The following is a 21491-nucleotide window of genomic DNA, read 5'->3' on the forward strand; positions in this document are numbered from 1 at the left end:
TCAGAGCAAACTGCTGCTGTGGTGATGGGGGAAACAGAGTTCCCAGCTTCATTGTTCCAAACTCATTATAATATATAACATTTGTGGGGTTTAAAATGTCATGGTAACCCATTTTGTTTTTTCCAAAAGCTGCCATTGATAGCAGAGGTGGAAGGCCTTTAATCAGTTTATTGCCAAATGTGTCTGACTGGCCTGTAGCATCAACTGACTGGGAGGCTTCCTATGGTAAGACAACCTGTGCTTATTTCTTTTCAGTTAAAATATCTAAATTACTGTGGTTTTTATTGCTTACCAGAAATCACAACTGAACACACCTTTCCTTTTGCTTAGGTACTGCCTGGACAGCTGAGGCAGCTATTGCACAGCTCAACTCCAGATATGGGAAAAAGGTCCTTATTAATTTTTTTGTGGGCACAGACGATAAGAATTCCACAGCACACATCATCCATGTAAGTCTCCCTGGGGGCCAGGACTTGCTGATCATAAAAGTGCAGCAAATGACCAGAAGCGAAATGGGAACCACCAGCAACACCAGATTTGAATTTACCAGAGTATGTTGGAGATGAACTGGTGAAACAATGTAGTTTCAACTTCAGTTCTCTGTTTCCCAGTGCCCTGTCTGTTCTCCAGGTTGACATCCTTGTTCTGTGCACTCATCCCCTGTTATTTTCAGTGAGATGGGGAATAACAGATATGTATAATACACACAGAAGTTACAGGAGCAAAGGGCCAGTCTCTCCTGTCGCTGGGTAGATGGATCCATGAGCACTTCACATGTATGAATTCCAGAGCTGCAGGAACTGCCTGGCTTCTCTGGGGGCTGTTTTGTCCCCTGGACTTCACCTATTTTCACACTGGTTACCAGCAGCTTGCAATGTAACAGAAAAAGAGACTGAAAAGAAAGGCAAAAAGTATAGGGAGAGTGAAAAGAATTAAAGGTGAGGATGAGAGAGAAACTTCCCTATGGCCAGAGTGAAGCCCCAGCACCTGTAATTCCCAAACGAGAGTACAATGCTCTGCCATTTCATCCTGAAGTAACTTTTCCATTTTTGTTTGCATTTTCAGATTGATCAGCCTGGCCTGGGCCTGCCTTCCCGGGACTACTATGAGTGCACGGGGGCATACAAAGAGGTAAGGTGGGGACACATCACTGAGGACATTTCAGAGGGTTTAGGCTGTATTTTCAAGGCAGACACATCCTCAGGAGTGGGCATGAGTGAAGGACAGAACAGTCTTTCCTCAAAGAGATTCCAGTGCTGCCCCTGGAAAACATCCCTGGGAGAACGAGGGAAACTGGAAGGGAAAGGTGATGATAATGAGCATTTAACCAAGGTTACAGTAACAGGCTTGGGGAGAGAAACAGAACCATTCAGAGCCAAAGACACACTTTTCTGCACAAAAGATCTGAAAAGATCACACTCCTCTACATCAACTGTAGCTAAAGTATGTGATACCACTGGAATTGCTCAGATACCTGAAACCTCACATGGTCTCCTTTAATTCCTCTTTACTCATTACTGGTACATGCTCTCATTAACCTGTTAGCACTGACACTGTATCTCTGTTGCTAATCTGGGATGTGCTTTAAGTCCTTGGGAGCTGCAGTGTCTGTGTTTGCTGAAGTCACGGAGCTGAAACTGCTACCACAGTGACCTTTAATTACCTGCTTTTCTTCTGTGTAATTAAATGCAGAAGCAATGAGAAAGTGTACAAACCATTTTGGGTTTGTTTGTGTTTTGCTGACCTGCCACCAGTTAATAGTGATTACATTTAATTACAGATCACATGGTCATAAAAGACAGTCATTGCCACCTGAACCGTTCAGCTCCATGAGCATTCCACATGTGAATGGGATGGCCTTTGGGAGCTGGCTCAGGGAGCACCACCTGCTCCTTCCTTGTGCTGTGTCAGCTGCAGCACTGGGACACAATTCCTAATCTCTGACCTGTCTGAGTATCAGCTTTGCACAGCAGAGGAGGAAGGACTCTGAAACCCCAGCTTTATGACTGCCAGGCAGGTTCCCATACCCTCCCCATTCCCATGACTGCTCCAAGGGAGAGCAGTTCCCTTCCATGCCCACAGTCCAACAGAGCCTGTTCCTGGCTCTGGTTCCTGCTGTGTCACTGCACTCTGGGACTGTCCACAGCATACACCAGCTCTGCCTCCTGCTCTTCGACCTCTGCCTCCCCCAGGGCTCCCCACTCAGACACATGGGTGGAACCTGGCAATAAAATCATCTTGTCCTGTGAGATACAGGACAGCTCAGCTCACACAGGGGCGAGACTGCCATTCCCTCTGGAATATCTGACACTCTTTATTCAGGGCATCTGGAATTAGCTGACTGAGTTCTTTGCCACCTGACCTAAGAGCTGCACTTTAGGACAAAAACAAAGTCCACAGACTGGTGCCTGAAAGGCTCTGTTGACTTCCTGGTGTGGGGTAATATCTGTACTGAATTTTCAGGTGTTTTTTCCAGGCTTGCTATGCACTGTCTGCCGTGACTCGTTGTAGCTCTGTGGTTTCATGGGCTCTCCTCTTTCATTACCAATGGCACTGAGCTCAGTCCTGCCTCTGGGCACTGTGCTGGCAGGACCTTCTGAGCTGCTCAGTGCCCACACCCCAGCCAGGTACAGCCTGGCACTGCTGCAGGGAGGGAGGGATGCCCAGGAGGGGAGTGCTGGAGTGGCTGCACGTGGGACATTCATTACAGGGGTGTGTCCTGCTGCCCAAGGAGCACAACGTACCAAAATACTGCTATTAATAAAGCTGATGATGTGCACACCTTATTAATCCTAGCTTTAATCACTGGTTTGGGAGATCACAGTATATTGCATAAAACATATATTATTTCATAGCTAATCTAGTATTATGTATTTTTTAAAATTTACATTTTAAAAGAATATTAAAAACAGCATTTCTGTTGATAGAAAAGTGGCTAATCAAAGAGGAATTAGAATAATACTGAGTTCCATAAAATATAATGACACCTGTAGTGATTTGACAGTGGGACATCTCAGATAATTTACTGCCCTATTTACATTCTTATCCTTGGTGAATTCTTTCCTGTTTAATTTAATATGTACTATCCTGTCTATAATACACCTAACTTTGGATACAGTGCCATGATTTCCAACTGTTCCCAGAAGCACTAGAGGAGGCTCACTGCTCTGGGAGTGCTTTTCCCACAATGCTGGTTCCCTGGTTTTCTGTTCCTGGGAACACTGCTCTTTGGAAGCGGTATTTTTGGAAGTTGTAATTAAAGTGAGCTAGAAAAACAGGGATGATGGTTTAAATATGGACGTACAAACGTCTCAACTGCAATAATGAAAACACAGTGCAGTCATTGAGCATGTTTAGCTTTGAACAGTGCTCCAATTACACAACAGTTCTCCATGAGGGATTTTCAAAGTTAATTTCTAGCTGTGACCTAACAGTATTTCAGAATAAAATTAAACTGTTTAAGTAAGGGGTAAAGATCTGTAGTTCATAAAAATAAAGACAAAATCTTAACTATAATCAAGGCATGCTCTGCTCTGAAGAGTTTTGTCTTTAAAATGTTCCTATTTTTCCCTGCAGGCATGTTCTGCCTATGTTGATTTCATGATTTCTGTAGCCAAACTAATCCTACAAGAAAGAAACATTTCTGTCACTGAGGATGAGATTTCTCAGCAAATGAATACAGTTATGGACCTGGAGAAAGAGATTGCCAATGTAAGAAAAACATTTTTAATGTATTCTTTACATAACTGACTTTTTCCAAAATACCTAAGAAAGTTTACTGTAAACTGAGTTGTTAAGTGACCTGCTGGTGGTATTTTGTGGGGCCAAAAACTAATGTCACACCTGAGAGGAACACGTCCCAGTGCAGACATGTCCTGGAAGGAGCAAGGGAAAGGATCTGAGTTAGCTGTTTGCCAAGGAAATGTTTTACCCTGAGCTGTTCACAGAAGCCCTACAAAAGGAGACAGAGAGACTTGGGCTCTGTTTGATGTGGTTTGGAGTGTGAGTTTTGGGAGATGCTTTGGGGCCTCTCCTCCCTTTGTCCTGTTCCCCCGTGGGCTGTTTGGATCCCAGAGCAGCAGATTCCCAGCCCTTGGCCTGCCCTGAACACAAAGTCATGTTTGTGCTGCACAAGCTGCTCCACAATGCTGATTGTTCCAAGAAAGAGCATTTTTAATCAAACACTGTTCTCCATTAAAAGGAAAGGGCAAAGGAAAAATAATATCATGAGTTTGACTTTGGAGAAATAGTGAGAATGTGAACTTGCATGGAAAAAACCAAATGGAAACTCAGGCATTCAGGAGCAAACCATGGCTTGTGATTATTAACTATTGCAGCAGGACCTGAAGCTGAGGATGACTGTGGAACAAGTTAAAGACATATTTTCTAGCTTCAGCTATTTTTCAAGTTACACTGCTGGTAAGGGCACACATTTGGGAAAACCATTTGTACAAAGTAAAACCATCTGATTTTGACTTTCTTCACATCTTCCTGAGAATCACAGCCCTGGGCTCAATCAGAGATGGGAAACTATTACCAAATAATGAATTCACTGGAGAAGGATTTTACAGAGGAGTAGGAAAGGAACCCACACCTGCAATGTCTCTGCAGCAGTTGCTGCTGACAGGGAGTCCAGCTGGTGCTGGGGAAGCTGCCTCTGCCTTGGGTTTTAACCTTCCATCCAAAACTCAGCATCAGCCTGAGAGTGACTGAAGAGAGCTGGCATTGTGCTCCTGGGAATCTGTTAAAACACAGAAAAACCCCACTGAATGCACAATAGGAAAGGGGAAGCAGGAGAGAAGGATGGGGATAAAATGAGACTTGGCATGACTGATTTTTCAAAACACTTCAGTTGGTAAAATCTGCTGTTCTGGATGCACATATTTAACTCCCTGGTGCAAAGCCACATTGCCCAGAGTGACCCTGAGCCTGTGGGAGTGGTGGGTTGTGGCTCCCGGCTGAGCAGGGCATCCAGAAAGAACACACAGGGTATCATGTGCATCCTGATCAGAGCCAAAACTCCTGGGGGCTGCCTCGGTGCACTCAGGAATTGTCTCATCATTAACTTTGACAGGCAACAACAAAATCTGAAGACAGAAATGATCCGCTTTTGCTCTACAATAAAATGACGTTGGCACAACTCCAAAACAACTTCTCACTGGAAATCAATAATAAGGTGAGTGATCAACAATCTGATCTTTTAACCCCTAATTTATCACTGATGAGATTAAACAGGAAAGCCTGAATTTTTTTTCTGTTAGAGACATTTCTTTCCTAAGCTGAGCTATATTTGCAGTTGAACAGGATCCCTGATGTGCACAGTTGTACCTCCACTTCTCATGTCCCTGAACTGGATGTACAGGGCTGTGCCTCTTTACTCGCCGTCTCTCCTGACAGATCTTGCCCTCTACCTCAACATAAAGTAGAGGAAAAAATATCCAGTGGAAGGTGTCCCTGCCCATGGCAGGGGGTTGGAACTAGATGATCTTTAAGGTCCCTTCCAACCCAAAGCAGTCTGGGATTCTGTGGTTCTGTGAGTTATGGGTTCAGGATGGTCACTCTTGCCAAGCTGACAGGCACATAACCCTTGCTGGCCATCAGGATGCTCTTGCACCCTTTGCAGAGGACCAATAAATCCCCTTCCCATAACTCCCAGGGCAGCTCCCGAGGGCCAGGACCAAAGGCCAGCCTGTAGCCACCAGCTGGCTCAAGGATGTAGCAGTGGAATCCCAGCCCCTCTCTGTTCATCCAGAGCTGCAGAGGCAGAACAGGAAGTCCTGACTTTCCAACATTCCCTCTGTAATTCCCAAAGCAAGCACAAAGGAGCCCAGAAGTCAGGACCACGAACCAGGACAATCCTGCAGTGCCAGCCCTGCCTCAGCTCTCAGCCCCAGCCACGTGCTGTTTGTGCAGCGCAGCCTTCAGCTCGTGGCACCAAAGTCTGGCTAAAAACCAGCTCAAGGTTTGCTAGCACAGGTGTGTCTCCTCAGGAGCATCATGTCCTACTAGACATGGGTATATTTGATCCTAAATGACTTTTATGGAGGCTTCTGAGGCCAGTAAGGTGCTGTGGAACACTGTTATTCCTGCTACACTTTCATAATCATTGTGATTTTATTGACTTTAAATTCTTCACCTTTAATTCTCTGACAGTTCCCTCCTGCCTGGCTTAATTGGTTCCATAATTCACCTTCTCCCACAGGTGCAGTTGGTTACCATTACAGTCACCTTGTCAGAAACCAACCTCTGTCACAGAATGGCACTGCCCTGGTTATTATTAGTTCCTGGGGGGTGCTGCAGATCAGCAGTAATTTAAATTTATTCCAAAATGCTCAAAAGACACATGATGGGAGTTGGTAGTGTGGTTGTAATGGTCTAAGGATAGAACAGCAATAATTCCCAAGATTAGCTTGAAGTTTGCTGCTCCTCTTCCAGACCTGCAGTGACTGTTCCTGAAAGCTTTTCTGCTCTCCTCAGCTACATTTGTTTGCCTGATGGAAGATGTTACCTCCTCCAATAATACTTTCCACAGACTGGGAAAAATCACCAACACTTTTCAAAGTGATAGGAAGAACAAAAACTTTAAAAAATAACAACAAATTTTGTTAGTTTGAAATCAAAGCAATGTCTTGACCCTTTCTGCTGAATTCCACCCTTTACACTTCAGACTTTTTAGCGATAAATGATCTCAGGCCATTCTTAGGATGATGACCCCATTTACAAGTAGTGCAGCTATTAGGGAAATTAAAGGCAGAGCATTTGTGTCATGCAAACATATTTAACCTGGAAAAGAAGCCATGTTTATGACTGAACCATGTAATAATGCATATTAATTTTCCAGGCATTCAACTGGTCAGAATTCATAAATGCCATCATGTCAACTGTGCAAATCAACGTGGCCAGCACCGAACATGTCATCGTTTACGACCCCGACTACCTGCTCAAGCTCAGGTCTATTCTCAGCAAATACTCCCCCAGGTAGGTGTCTGAGCTATTCCTGGCACCTGCCTTTTCTTTCCAGTCAACTCTAAAAGCCTCAAAACATTACCAGCTTATTACTGGTGTCCTTTTATTAAACAGGGACCTTCAAAATTACATGACCTGGCGGTTTGTGATGGACCTTGTCAACAGCCTGAGCCGGGACTACAAGGACACCAGGAATGCTTTCCGCAAGGTGCAGAAATTCATCTCTAAGTTGTAAAGATGACTTTTGTGACCCACAAAAGATATTTTTTTTTCTGTAGGTGTAGTATATAAATATTTAATGTATTTTGGATTTTGCACACAAAAGCCAGATGTATTTGCTGAGCCTCTGCTGGCGAGTATCCATAATTTATGTGATTTATGCCTGCTAGCTGAGTAGATTTGAAAGCACTGCTCTGGTACTTGGGCTCTTGTTTTTCTGAATCTAAATGAATCCCCATTTTGATACCAGAACAGTCCCATTCATTTGCAGGGTATTACAGTTCTGACTGACTTGTTACAAACTCTTCAGCAAACATTACGGGTCCAATCTTGGTTTTCAGTCGTTAGATCCCACAGATAATTAGTGCTTTTACAGAAATGCTGAGCAGTCTCACAGATTGGACATAGCAGTTCTTTGTATCATCCACTCAGCTCTATCATGTACCATGATAATGTGTTATCACATATTTACATTATCATGACAAAGCCCTTGCACACTTTGTGACAACATCACACAGAGTAAAGGAGATTCTACTTCACAAGCTCCTGAGGGGTGGCAGGCTCTGACAGAAGTTGCTGCTTGGGCGGAAAACACAATCTTAGCACTGCAGAAATTAATCTGCTGCTTAATCACAATGGCCCTGTCAGAGCTGGAACTGCAACACAGATCCCTGTACCAGTGAAAGTGGCCTGTCAGGGCACTCCCCTTCAACCTCTCCCATTTTAGCTTTTACAGTAGTTTTCTTCTACCTTTCCTGTTTCAAAAGGATAAAGAATTTTGCTGTTGATCCTCCTCTTTCCCCACCAGAGCCCATCCCAGAGCCCACCTTAGTGCCCTAAACACAAGTATGGGTTCAATGTGTGTATTTGAGGCCGAGGAGGCTCCTCTGACACACAGCCCTGCCCGTCAGTCCCGCTCTGCTCCCCCGGGGGGCCCTGTCTGACCTGCTGGTTGTGTTTCCCAGGCACTTTATGGCACAACCTCGGAGACGGCAGTTTGGCGCCGCTGTGCCAATTATGTCAACGGCAACATGGAGAACGCCGTGGGACGGCTCTACGTGGAGGAGGCCTTTGCTGGAGACAGCAAACACGTGGTAAAGCTCTGAGCAAACCCGGCCCAAGTGCCATCAAAGTGTCACCTCATCCTCACCTACCCTGCACTTCTTGACACTGCTTTGATTGCACTTTCTGTTACCGTGTAATCAAAGTGGGTTCGATCTCTCAGTTTTTATTAAAGTGTGAATAACAGTTAGTACAAAGTTTTAAAAACTGAAGTTTCTGTTAAAGTAACATGTGAAAAGTGAGGATTGCACATCCCCTGGAGGGAGAGAGGCAGCTGCCTGCAGGTCCCTCAGTGGCACACCAGCAATGCATGTCCCAGGAGCAGCACTCACTGACTCCAGCAGTCACTGCTGCTCTTGGAGACTGACACCATTCACATCCCGCCATCGTGGGCCACAGGGACAACTGCCTATTTCTGGTTGCCTTCAGTCCCACAGAAAAGTGCTGAAAATGCCCCTGATGTGAAACCTGAGGTGACTCTGATCCCCCCTGGGTCCCAGTGTAACCCAGCCCATTCTGGGGGCTCTCACATACCCCACAGTGCCCTCAGATGCAGTGTCCGGTGGGGTGTCTGTCAGGTTTTGGTGACCTGCAGGGCTCAGCTGCATTGCCTGGTGAGCTCCTGCCCTTCCAGGACAGGCTGAATGTGCTCTGTGCCTGGAGCCACAGATTTTACCTGTGAGCCCACACAAAGAGGGGCTGCAATAATCAAACTATGGCTGGGCAACAGTAACATCATTTTCTGTGCATTTGTAACACTCTGGTGGTTTTTCCCAGGTTGAGGAAATGATTGCAGATATACGTGATGTTTTTATAAAAACCTTGGATGAACTTTCCTGGATGGATGCAGAGACCAAAAAGAGAGCAGAACAAAAAGTAAGCTCTGTTTTAAATATTGGTAATGTGTACTTCTACAAAAATCAGTATGCCAGTTGTTTGTCCTGACAGACATAAGCAGTAACCCTGTCACATTCAAATGCACATACACCTGTGTTTATATAGGCACAGCAGCTTACAGATTCCATGGAGAGAGGCACAAAAATAGGAGGAATCTGTAGACAAGATAAGGACCTTTCAGGCAAATCAGTAATTAAAGGGGGAGATGATAAATATCTAGAGGAAAGCAATACTGAAAATGGCAAGGAATGATTTGTGGCGATTTGACCAGCTACCAGGAGCAACCACAAACTAGTGCTTTCAATGAATAAAAAATGCAAACCAAACCTACATATAGTTAAAATGCCATGGTTTCTGCAGCTGCTTCCATATTGCCTTGATTATATAATTTATGACTGATTCAAATCCTGGCTGGATTTGCTCTGAGTATCAAACTCTTCTGTCCTCAGGCAAGAGCAATCAGAGAGAGGATTGGTTACCCCGACGAGATCGTGACAGATGACAACAAGCTCAACAGTGAGTACCAGGAGGTGAGTGACAACCTGCCCAGGTCTGCAGAGCCCAGCACTGGCTGCAGGGATGCACAAACACACAACTCACCCCTGGGTCCCTTCCCACTCCAGCTCACCAAACTGGGAGCTGCTGGTTTCAGGCAGGCAGCTCCCACGGGTTAAGGTCAACACCAACAGCTGCTGAACTCCACTCAAAATATGTATATAAAGAGGAAATAAAGAGCTCTGGAAAAAAGCTGCTACCGTATCTCCAGCTACAGTATCAACTCTGTGGCATAGCAGGGCACTGCAAACCCAGGTCTAACTGCAGAGCAAAAAATACTCTTAGGAATGTGTCCCTTAGCTCAGCATGCTTAGGGCTACATTTCCCTGATCCATGTAGCTTTTATTCCACATAGTAACACCACCACTAACTCCTCCCCCTTTCTTTTTAGTTGAACTACAAAGAAGAGGAATACTTTGAAAACATTATTCAAAATTTAGTATTTACCCAGAAGAAAAGGTTGAAAAAGCTCAGAGAAAAGGTGGACAAAGAGGAGTGAGTATTTAATAACACTGTGTCTAGTCTTTTATCCAGTTTGCCCAGGAGAAGGTACCTTCTAACCATTGCAGTTATTCTGCAATTCTGTTACATGGTTTCTGGGTTTATTCTAGTAATCATTAACTCTGCCATTAAGAACTGAAATTCTAACATTTGTTCTTCTGGTGTTACCAGGTGGATAAGTGGAGCTGCTGTTGTCAATGCTTTTTACTCAGCAAGTAGAAATCAGATAGGTAAGGTTTACCAACTTACTAGTGGGATACAGATTTAAAAGGCCAAATTATTTTTATATGTATGTATGTATGTGTGTATCTTTAAAATTAAGAAGTGATCTTGATACTACAAATTTGAGTATAAAGATTTCTTATGTCAGCCTGTCCAAAACCATCCATGGTTAAAAATAACTCAACATAGAAGAGAGAGCATTAAACTGCCTTTAAAGAAATAAACCCCCATCCATTCCAGCTACAGATTAGAACCACGTGGAGGTCCTGGGGTTTCTCCTCTCGTGAACCCTCCCGGCTCCCCTCAACAGTGCTGCAAGTCTTGCAAGAGTCACAAAACATTTCACAACATTAATTATGCCTCTCAATACTTCTGTCATCTCCATTCTGCACAGTGTTGCCATTCACATCCCAGCCTGCAGGGTCCTTTCTGAGCCATCAGTGAGGTACCAGGAGCCAGGTCTAACTCCTGAAAACAAGGCTACAAAGATGGAAAACCTTTGGCCTGCAGGGCCCTGCGCAGAAAGGAAACAATATTATTTCTTGATGTGAGCATTTAGCACAAAAACCCGCTCAGAAGGCTTTGTTTCAAATAGGTTTGTTCAGTAATTCACAGGAATCAGGAAGACTGAAGCTGGTGACTGGCAGCTAATGTGAGCCATAAATCCTTACCTCATCCTTTAGCTATGGCATGCACGGGATAATTAAAGCAGTCTGATCTTTAGAGTGATGTCTGAATTAGTTAGCACTAGGCTTAAGGAAAATCTCTGAAGAGCAGTTCTGTGCATGATGTGTAGGAAACTTAGAGCCCTGTTCTGACATTTGAACGTGGTCTGATCTGCACCGTCCCACCAGCACTCGGACCACGAGGAAGCCACTCGTGTTCCAAAGCCCAGCTGAGGGGCTGCTGCTCAGGCACCCAGGAGTGTTCCTCAGGCACCCCCTGGCTCTGAGCCTGCACATCCTTCCCAGTGCCCATCCCCTGGCACTGCTTCCACGGCCAACAGCTCCCGATCCTGTGCTCCAGAGACCCCCCCCTTTCCCAGTCAGCCCAGCACACACCATGGCACTCACACTCCTGTTACTGTCAATGCTTTCTGACACAACATCAGAACATTTGCACATCTAGTTCCAGTCAAACCAGCAATGGAACAGAACTGCTATAGCAGCAATGTGCACAGGTTTTTTCTAACCTGTTTATTTACCAATTTTCTCATGGTTCTTTCTCCTCTTGAAAGAAATCCCTAGAACTGAACTGGGTTTATGCTGAAAGGCAAGAAGATTTCTTTCTCTTGCTGTGTGAGAACTGTCACCTAATTCTTCTTTTCTGTTCAAGTTCTGTAGAGTTACATCCATCTCCTTCCCAGTGAGAGTTAACACTTTGTATTGCTGCAGTGGGCAGAGGTGCAGGGAAAAGGCACAGAACAGAATATTTTATAGTATTTTACTATTCTTCATTTATAAAAAGATCAGAATTGCAACATGATGTCTTTTTTACTGAATTGCTTCTTACAAGCCTAGAAAAACGAGCACAGAAATGGGTGAGAAGAACTGCTTTGTTCCAGTTCTCTCATTGCCAGCTTGGCCTATTTTTATTGATTCTAGTGGGAATTACTGGCATTTTCAGTGGAAGAATAAATTCCTGTCTCTGAGATTGATTTGTGATGCAGGCAATGATCAAATAACTTATTCTTCCAGGGGAACACCTTCCCACTTCTCATCATGATGTGAGGCTTATTTAATGATGAGACAGGAGTCTGAGAATGCCAAGTGATGGGAATTGGAACAAACTGCTCTTTTTGCAAAGTAAAACAGTAACAAAGCAAAAGCCGATGGTGCTTTTGAAGTGTGTGAAGAGGGGAGCAGTCCTGCTGCTGTTCCTGCAGTCCCACAGCCACTCCCAGGTGCCAGCTCATTGCTGCTGTTGGGTCTGCAGGAACAGCGTGGCGTTGGCTGAAGCCAACAATGGTGTGTCCCCAGTGACAGGGTGACAGGCAGGGCCCTGACCGTGTTGTGGGTTTTTTGCAGTCTTCCCTGCAGGCATCCTGCAGCCCCCTTTCTTCAGTGCCTCCCAGCCCAAGGCCCTGAACTACGGCGGGATAGGGATGGTCATCGGGCACGAGATCACCCACGGCTTCGACGACAACGGTAAGGGCTGAGCTGCTGACAGACACCCAGGGCACAGGGGGGCACACCTTCCAGGGCTTGACCCTTCCAGAGAGCACAGGCAAGACAGAGGAATGTCCACATGTAACAGCAAAGCTGGACTTCTGAGGCATGACAGTACTGTTCTCCCAAACCCACAATCCAAAGGGTCTGACTGACTCACTCCCCTCCTTACTGTACCGAAGCCTCTTTTCCCATATCCATAATTGTTTAATGTATCGTTGCAGGCAGGAATTTCAATGAGAACGGAGACCTGGTGGACTGGTGGACGGAGGAGTCAGCAACCAACTTCAAGGAGCTGTCCCAGTGCATGGTGTACCAGTATGGGAACTTCTCCTGGGACCTGGCCGGGGGACAGAACGTACGGCACGTTTATGTGACACCCCACTCTGCTTTAAGTGGCAAATGCAAGCCACAAGAAGCAATTCTCTCCATTCTACTGCCTATTTTTTTAGAGCCTGACAATATATTCCATCATGCAGAACAGGGACCAGATCAAACTCCCCGCCCTGAGGTTTTCCTAACCCAAAGGTTAAAGTGTTGGCACTCGGAGAGAGCCCAGTAAAAACAGAGCAGAAAATTTCAACATATTTTTCTGACATTTCTTTACACATTAAGTTCAACCTAAGTATGATTCTAGATTTTGCAGCTTTGACTATCAAAACCCAATATAGTGGGCTAAAGGTTGAAAATATGATTTTTTAAAAATAAAATCAGAGATTCCCCATTACCAAAGCTTCATCATCTTTAGTGATACTTGACTGACTTAGGAATACCAGCTAAATAGAGATCTTCTATGTATCTGGCTATCAAAAAGCTACCTAACTTGCCTAATACCCAGGAAAATACCTTCTAGCAGGTTTGCTGATGTCTGTTACAGATAATTTCAGCTCTTTGGAGTTTTGATTTTAACTTCTTCTCTAGACTGTACAGGCTCTGTCCACTTCCTCTAACTGGAACTGTACTAGAACTGAAGATGAAAGACAGGGAGAAAAGAGGAAGAATGAGTGACCAGTGACTGAGCAACAGAGAATCTGGGTGACAGAGATACAGAGCCTCCAAAGCTGCCTGCAGGGGAAGAGAGAGGATTAGGGAAAACAGCATCCACATGGATTTTGAGACAAGGGAGACAAAGACTTTTCAGGGATGTTAACCTAATCTGCTAAACCTTCAGATTTTAAAGGAATTCTTGCCTTTAGAAGGTGAAGAATGCACAGTTTGGTGCTAAGAGGTCCTGAATGAGCTCTGTTTTTCAGAAAACTGTACTTTTCCTTTCTATTTTACAGCTCAGTGGAATCAACACACTGGGAGAAAACATTGCTGATAACGGGGGTGTGAGACAAGCATACAAGGTAAGAAGTCCAGTTTTTTATTTCAGCTGAAACTGTCAGAGATTAAGAAAATTCAAAGGCAGAGCCTTTGGAGAAAAACCACAATTTCTGTGTGAGGGACAGGACCAGAGCTACTGAGCCATGAGGCAGGGACTGAAACTAATGGCTAGTTCTGGTATTTCTTTCATCCTGTCAATCCTGTCAGGCTACATATTACCTGTTCCTAGTGCACTCTTTTTCAGCTGATTTCCATTTTGCATTTTTTCCTTTGTGAATAAAGAATGTGTAGAATGAAAACATTCCCTGAATCCCACTTGGACCATCACCTGACTGAAATGCTGATACCCAGCAACTGTCTGCCTCTGGCTGCCTTTTTCACTAGCTTTTTCATGGCAGGAAGGAGGGACAGAATGACTTTCTTCTGCCCCATAAACGTGAAACACTTTGCTGTTCATCCTGTACAGGTGACTTGGCCCCCTGTACAGGTACCCAAAGATGTCAGGGACATCTGGACTCCTTGTGCTAAGCCTTCCACAGGAGCTTGGATGCTTTCTGGCCTTCCTTTCATTCTCTTCCTGAAGCAGATGCTGGGCTCTCCAGACTGGCCAGCTTTGAGACTGACAGCCAAAGAGGCAGAGGTTCTGTTTTGAGCGTGGTTTGGAAGACAGTAGCTTCTCTATCAACTTGTTATTCACAAATGTGATGGCTGCAAACCTAACAACATGATCCTCCCTCTCCTTCCCTGAACACCTTGACAACTGAATGCTGTCACTGCTCAACAAAGAGCCTGCTGGACACATGGCCCAACTCACACTTGTCCAAGTTACCAGCACAGCTTCTGCAAGGAAAGCCCTCAGCAACTTCCTTCACTGGAAATGAACATGTTTGAGGACAATTATTAATGAGAGTTTTAAGAATGACCTGGAAGCTTAAAAGAGGCATCAGACTTATTAGATTAGTCTGATCTTTGGTTACTGGAACATTTGTGCAAAATGCAAAGCCATGAAAGGGGATACTCCTTCTGAAAGGAATGGGAGTAGCCAGAGTAAAATCAGGTCAGAAGTATTAAAAATTATTATGACCCCATATAAATAGTAAAAAAGGTCCAGAAGGAATCTGGAGAGGTCTCTAGTCCACCCCCTCTCCAGCAGGTAGAATGAACCACTCCTGTGTCCTGCAGACACCCCACAGGAGCTGTCCCGCTCCCTCCTTGCGCCCTCCCGGTGCCATCACGGCTTTGCTTCCCACAGTGCAGACAGAGCAATCCGCTCCTTTCTTTCCTGTGACCTTTTACATATTTGAAGACTTACATGCTTCAAGGCCCAGACTTCTCTTCTTTAGACTAAACAAACCCAATTCTTTCAATCTTTCCTCATAGGTCATGTTTGCTAGACCTCTGCTCGTTCTTGCTGCTTTCTTCTGGACCGTCTCCAGTTGGTCCACATCTTTCTTGAAGGGCAGTGCCCAAAACTGGACAGAGCGCTCCAGCTGAGCCCTACCCAGTGCCAAGTGGAGTAGAAGGATTACTTCATGGATCTCATATAAGCCCCTCCTGTTTATACATCCCTGTAGGACATTTGCCTTTTTTGCAGAGCTCTGGCGCTGTTGGCTCTCGTTCAGCTGTTATCCGCTGAAACTTCCAGAGCCTTTTCCATGGACCTGCTCTCTGCTCGCTCCTCAGCTGCACTTGGGCAGTGATTGGCTTTACTCGGGCAGTACCTTGGCCCTGACTTCAGGCAGAACATTTCTGCAGCCCCTTCCATCAGCAGTGGCACACAAACAGCACATCGCTGCCACGCGGCCCCACAGGGAACATGGAAGCAGCTGTTCCTACCATGGAAAGGTTTTAAAGTCTTCTGCAACTCGCTTAAAAAAACCCAACCCAACAAAACCACAATGGAAAAAACCTCCTTTTCAAAATGCAGCGTTAGATAATTGATACCACAGTCCTGAGAAATGGCCCTGTCATCCTGTGCTTAAAGGTGGCACGTGTGGGATGGATGGCCAAGGAGTCCTTGATTAATTATGTCAGAGAACCCATGTTCCTCCTTGTCATCATTTCATTCTGATTGTCTGGGCTGGAAATTTTAACATTTCTATTCACTTCATTCTACAGGCCTATGAAAACTATTTGAAAAAGCATGGAAAAGAAAAACTCCTTCCTGGTCTCGACATGAACCACAAGCAGCTGTTTTTCCTGAATTTCGCACAGGTATCCCTTCCTTCTTGGCTGAAGCTTTGAAAAATCACCTAAGCTACACTTATCAGTAAGTCAGAAAGGGCAGGCTGACTGCCATGGCTTTACTGAGAGCTGGCAGAGCTGAGCAGTGTTCACTGCAGAGCAGGGAAAAAGTCTCGTCAGGTGATTTTTATCTTCCCTCCTAAGTCTGGTAGAGAGTTTCTTGTGCCCAAGTGCCTTTGTCTGAGGACAACAATACACTTTTTTGAACAAAATACACCTTTTTTTCCTCTATGTTCTCATGTGACATTTATTCTCGTGCCATGAATTGCTTCACAGTTAAATGACAGCAGGTGTCTTGCTGTGCAGTCTTAGGGCTGACAGTGCTTCTCCCTGTTACCTGTGCAGGTGTGGTGTGGAACGTACAGACCAGAATATGCCGTGAACTCCATCAAGACGGACGTGCACAGCCCGGGCAAATTCAGGTGAGCACACCCCTGTCCTGAGTGCAACTCCCAGTGCACCCCAGCTCTTTGCTGTGGACTGCAAGGACCTGCCCAGAGCTGGGCTGCACTCCCAGGGCAGGGTTAACACACCCCCAGCTACACTGCAGGTGGTTGGGAGGAGACAGACAGACTGCCCCTCTCCCAGCCCGGCACAGCCCTGTGCTGCACAAACAGGCACAGCCCTTCCCAGGAAGCTCCACAGGCAGAGAAAGAATGAGGGAGAGTTGTCCTCATCCTTGAAATGATACAGGTTAATTCTGTCCACACTGTGGAGCAGCTTTGAACAGGCACCACCACAGACACAAACACATCTCCTGGCTGTCACCACACAGGCATGATTGTTACAGCAGAGTCTCAGTGACTGTGTCTGGATTCCAGGGCTCTTCCAGAAGTCCCCTGGCTTCCTCCATAGCTCCTGAGAGGGTTCTCATAGACCAAAGGCTGTGGATGGACCTTTGTCTTCCACTGAAGTCCCAGTAGAATCAGTGGAAGATCGTGGCCCTTGCTCAGTGACAAGCCCATGTGCTGTGGTGCAAGAGCAAACAGGTACTTTGTGCCTGCTGTGCTCTGCCAGCCTTCTCAGGGTCAGGTGGGCTCAGCTCAGTAGAGCCATGCAGGAAATGTGGCTGCTCAGGGTGGAAGCCTTTGGGCCAGACTAGCATCTTTTCTTTTATCTGAAGCCAGAACAGCCTATTCATCAGCAGAGTAACAGGGTTTGTGCTCTGACAAACCTGTTTGGTCAAGTGCCATGGGCTCAGGAACAGTGCAGCCAGCACAGCATCTGCTGGCTCTGGAAGGCTGAGTCATCTCCAGACTTCATGTCCACAATGGCCGAGTTCTCTCCCAATACAATCCACTACATTAATTCCAGTATCTTTCTTTCAACGGCTTTTCACCAAAGAATTATCTTGTTTATCCCACATACTCAAACACTTAGTGAAAGCAGCGATTGTTCCCTCAGTGCTCCTTGCCTGGCTCTCAGTGTGGGTGGTTTGTGCTCCCTGGGATCTCTCCTGGAGGCAGTTTGTGCCCTACAGTCCTTCCTGTCTGGTCCCTGTGCTAACGAGGCTCCAGGGCTCTCCAGAGCCTCTCTGCAGATCTGATCTGGAAGAGGCACAAGGCCTTTGGAGTTCACCAGTTCAGCATCTCTGTGTAACTGTATTTGGGTGTACCCTGGATATATTACACTGTGTTGTGCTGTCTGTACCTTGGTAGGGAAGGCTATAAACTCTATTTGGAATGACACAAGTGTTAATGAGAAACCATAAACACTTTCAGAATGTGAAGTCATTTTCAGGATGGGGCCTCACAAGAGCTCTAAAACAAAAGTGTTTCAGTACACGAGACCTACCCACAAAATCGATGCCTAATGACATACTACTGAAGTGTCACCAAGGCTCCCAATGCATCTTTATTAATTATTATTTGGGGGTGAGATGGGCCATTTAATACAGGCTACACTGACTGCAGGCTGTTTCTCCTTCCATGCAGGACAGGCCGCTCCTCATAAAACTTGCTAATTGCACAGTACAGTTTTAGTTAATGGGTTCACAACTGGACAGGGAGAATGTTTGTTCCAGTAGGAAAATCAGGAGTTAACAGAAAGATGCCTTTGGTCAGGTAATCATCATAAGGAGGTGAAGGACAATGTACCTGAGTGTTAACATGCAAAATTAAAACACAGCAAGCACAATAAGAGCCCTTGACCTGTATCTGCTCAGGTACCAAATCCCTGTAGTTCTGGGGATATCAGTAAATGAAGCAGGATTCTTATTTCACTGCTGTTTTGTGCAAGTAGAATTTTAGTACACCCCAAATACTTTTTGCTCTGTTTTGGCACAATCCCGTTTTAGCAGTTCCAGTCCTTCCAGGCAGTGAAGCACAGCTTCACCAAAATGCATGACTTGTTCAATAATCCTGTTTCTGTGCCACCCCCTGTTCACTGTTGGCTCCCAGGACCAGTGGGCAAGAGTCACTTTTGGCCCTGTAGAGACAAACTGATGCAAGTGTCAACTGCTGAACTTCACCTCAGCTTCTGTGGGCATGTCCTGCTTCTGCCTAGTCTAATGCTTAAGATTATCCACAGAACAACCACAAATTACTCAAACAAGCAGTTCTTTAAAGAACTCCTGGTCCACAGTCATTGTCCACCAGTACCCCTATATGACACTGAAGTTGAAATTGTTGTCCTCCATAGGTGTGTGCTGCCATATTCCCATTCCTGAAGGACTGAGCAGCTCTTAGCAGATCTATTCACACATGTTCACAATCACACATATCAAATCAGCCTTAGCTGGAACGGCCTCATATTCACTTGAAGGCTGTTGTTTGTACAAGTCTTTTTGCCAGGAAACTCATTCACTGGAACATCTGTGGACAATGCCCAGAGAAGGAGTAGGATCTCAGCTAAAACTTGCCTGGTGTCAAAATGTAAATGAACATTCACTGACAAGTTACACCACAGCCCTCGACCTCAGGGTCTCGTTCTCCCTTCACCAAGGAACTTGTCAGCAAAATGTAGCCGAGAAAACCTTCAGTGAAAACTACAGACAAGTAAGAAACCTCTTCCAGGTGAAATAAATGGGCTGTGAGGACCAGTAATGAGGAAGGGACAGGGCCTGTATTTTGGGGGTTGCAATAAGGGTCATACCAAGTGGCAAGAGAAAACACAGCCGCTGCTTGAGGGGAAATGAAGCTTCAGAGCTCAGCAATAAGGGCATTCCCCATTGGTGTGAGTGGACACAAACAAACCAAATTACAAAATATGAGTCGTGTTGTTTGTTTCAAACAAAGGCAAGGAGCAATGACAAGCTGTTGTTTTGTTTCAAAGGGTCCTCGGATCACTGCAGAACTCTCCAGAGTTTTCTGAAGCCTTTTCCTGCACCACGGAAGACAACACGGATCCTGCTAAGAAGTGCCGCGTTTGGTGACAGACTGCAGACCTCCCACCCCGAGGAGCTTTCCAGGAAAAGAGACACTTTCAGCCAATTTTGAGAAGGGGAGGAGGGAAGAAAACCGAGGGGAATATGCTAGAGTAGTCACTGTAATTGTTGGTAAACATACAAACCCCAAATCATCACCCACCAGAGCATCCCAGGAGGACTAAGGCAGCCCTGAGCTGCTGTAGCTGACTGGCTGCCTCTCCCCCACGGAACCCTGTAGGATCTAACTCACTGACCATGTACAGCAACATGCACTGTAGTTTAACCCTGTTCCCCACAGCCAGTGGCTTTCTGGATTCATTCTAAGATGACAAAGTACAACCTGTGATCTCCCAGCGGTCGGTGAGTGCCCAGTTCTGGCCAGGGGAGGAAGGAGATGCTCAGTAACACACGGCTTTAGCCATCATAACACGATAGAAAAACAACAATTCACAGCCCAGTGTCAGACTTTGTACCCTCTGCTGTTATGGGAAATCTGCTCTACCAAATGTTTCATCTTTACTTGAAACCATTTATACAAGAGGAGTCCAAAGACCTGCTGTACTTAAATAACTTCTCACTAATTACTCCAGCGTGTATTACCTGATGTCACTATTTACAACAGTTTATTTACTGCTTTCCAGCCCAACTGAAATTGTAGGTAATTTAATTTTCGAACCTATAATCTGTAAGATTGTGATCAAAGACCCTTTCACAGTTTTCTAAGCTTTTTCTTGCTTTCTCTAAAGTTGCTCTTTTTAAAAGTTTCTAGTAATGTATAAATCATAGTTTTTATATTTAAATCTGAGCTACACTTTTGACTTGAAGTATTGTAATATATTTTATCAGTGGTTGCATAGAACTGGGAAATTTGAGTAAAGCATGGTATTGGGCAATAAGATAAAGCCTCCAGAACTGAGTTCTCCAATGGAGTGCACTGATATTGGAGTTTTCAGGCTGATTTCTCAGTGCTTAGGGTCTGATCCTGCACATAACTTGTATGTGTTCTGGTCCATGTCAGGTCTCACACCAGGAAATCTGCACAGCTGATTGCAAGGAGGAGCTTTAAGTAAGATGGTAAAAGGCTTTAAATCTGCAGTGATATGTATTAAACATCCTCATGCAGATTGCAAAGGAACTTACTGCTTTGTGTATCAAAGCAAAGACATTACCAAACCAAGTACCAGATACCTCAGATGACTGCTACAATAGGTCTATTTAAAAACCTATGTCCTTTCAGCTTTCTGAGTTCGTCATCTGATCAAAACATTTTGATAATAAACTGAAATTATGAGCCAAATGCAGTGTGTGTTCTTTAGAGGAAACAGCAATAAAATAAAATTCGCTGCAAATAAGTGTCTACACTCACCCCTGAGCCCCACAGGCAGAGGGAGATTCCATTCCCAGTGTCCAGTGTAACCTGCCCTCCTCCAGCTCCAGGCCATCCATCCTGCCATCAGTGCTGGGGCTGTCGGGGTGTCCCGAGGGGGGCCAGGAGCTGCACTGGGTGCTCCTTGTGGGTCCTTCCAGCTCGGGACACTGTGCTCTGCATCCTCTGACCTCAGCAGTCCCCCAAGGCTCGTTCCTTACATGCTTTGTTAGTAAACAAACCCCACAACACATCCCGAGCTCTCCACACAACTCCCAGGGTTGGCTCTGCACAGAACGAGCCTCTCAGGGAAAGGGAGAAGCTCTTCTGCTTTCACCCAGGAACCAACATCCCCCATAGCTTTGTACAACACGGGTATTGTAAAAGGCAAACCTAGCGAATCCTGTGCGGCTGGCCCTGGTGAGGGAACAGAGCCACGGAGCTGCTCTGAGGGAGCCAGGAATGGGGCTGGAGACACACGGAATGCCCGAGCCAGGCTGGGATCCTCCATCCCAGGGGATCCGGGCAGGGATGGCAGAGCCAGGCTGGGATCCTCCATCCCAGGGGATCCGGGCAGGGATGGCAGAGCCAGGCTGGG

The 21491-nt window shown here is 45.6% G+C and overlaps 1 protein-coding gene and 1 long non-coding RNA gene across 4 annotated transcripts in view; one reads left to right on the forward strand and one right to left on the reverse strand.

The window, feature by feature from the left end:
- The window catches only part of MME (membrane metalloendopeptidase), a 30671-nt gene extending 9847 nt beyond the window's left edge, over positions 1 to 20824 (forward strand). For all 3 annotated transcript variants that reach the window (XM_051781987.1, XM_051781988.1, XM_051781986.1), the window contains exons 6-23: positions 130 to 225; positions 331 to 449; positions 1066 to 1131; positions 3577 to 3711; positions 5075 to 5176; positions 6842 to 6978; positions 7081 to 7174; positions 8151 to 8279; positions 9025 to 9123; positions 9594 to 9674; positions 10091 to 10194; positions 10372 to 10430; positions 12450 to 12569; positions 12815 to 12948; positions 13874 to 13939; positions 16035 to 16130; positions 16506 to 16582; positions 19434 to 20824. In XM_051781987.1, the coding sequence (XP_051637947.1) occupies positions 130 to 225; positions 331 to 449; positions 1066 to 1131; positions 3577 to 3711; positions 5075 to 5176; positions 6842 to 6978; positions 7081 to 7174; positions 8151 to 8279; positions 9025 to 9123; positions 9594 to 9674; positions 10091 to 10194; positions 10372 to 10430; positions 12450 to 12569; positions 12815 to 12948; positions 13874 to 13939; positions 16035 to 16130; positions 16506 to 16582; positions 19434 to 19533 (1814 nt within the window). In that variant the 3' untranslated portion in view covers positions 19534 to 20824. The remainder of the gene's footprint in view (positions 1 to 129; positions 226 to 330; positions 450 to 1065; positions 1132 to 3576; positions 3712 to 5074; positions 5177 to 6841; positions 6979 to 7080; positions 7175 to 8150; positions 8280 to 9024; positions 9124 to 9593; positions 9675 to 10090; positions 10195 to 10371; positions 10431 to 12449; positions 12570 to 12814; positions 12949 to 13873; positions 13940 to 16034; positions 16131 to 16505; positions 16583 to 19433) is intronic.
- The window catches only part of LOC127468661 (uncharacterized), a 41644-nt gene that overhangs the window by 19739 nt on the left and 414 nt on the right, over positions 1 to 21491 (reverse strand). The gene's annotated exons all lie outside the window — the stretch shown is intronic.

This window comes from Manacus candei, unplaced genomic scaffold (assembly GCF_025592945.1).
Source record: "Manacus candei isolate 608988 ecotype Guabito, Panama unplaced genomic scaffold, ASM2559294v1 h1tg000015l, whole genome shotgun sequence".
Taxonomy (NCBI): domain Eukaryota; kingdom Metazoa; phylum Chordata; class Aves; order Passeriformes; family Pipridae; genus Manacus; species Manacus candei.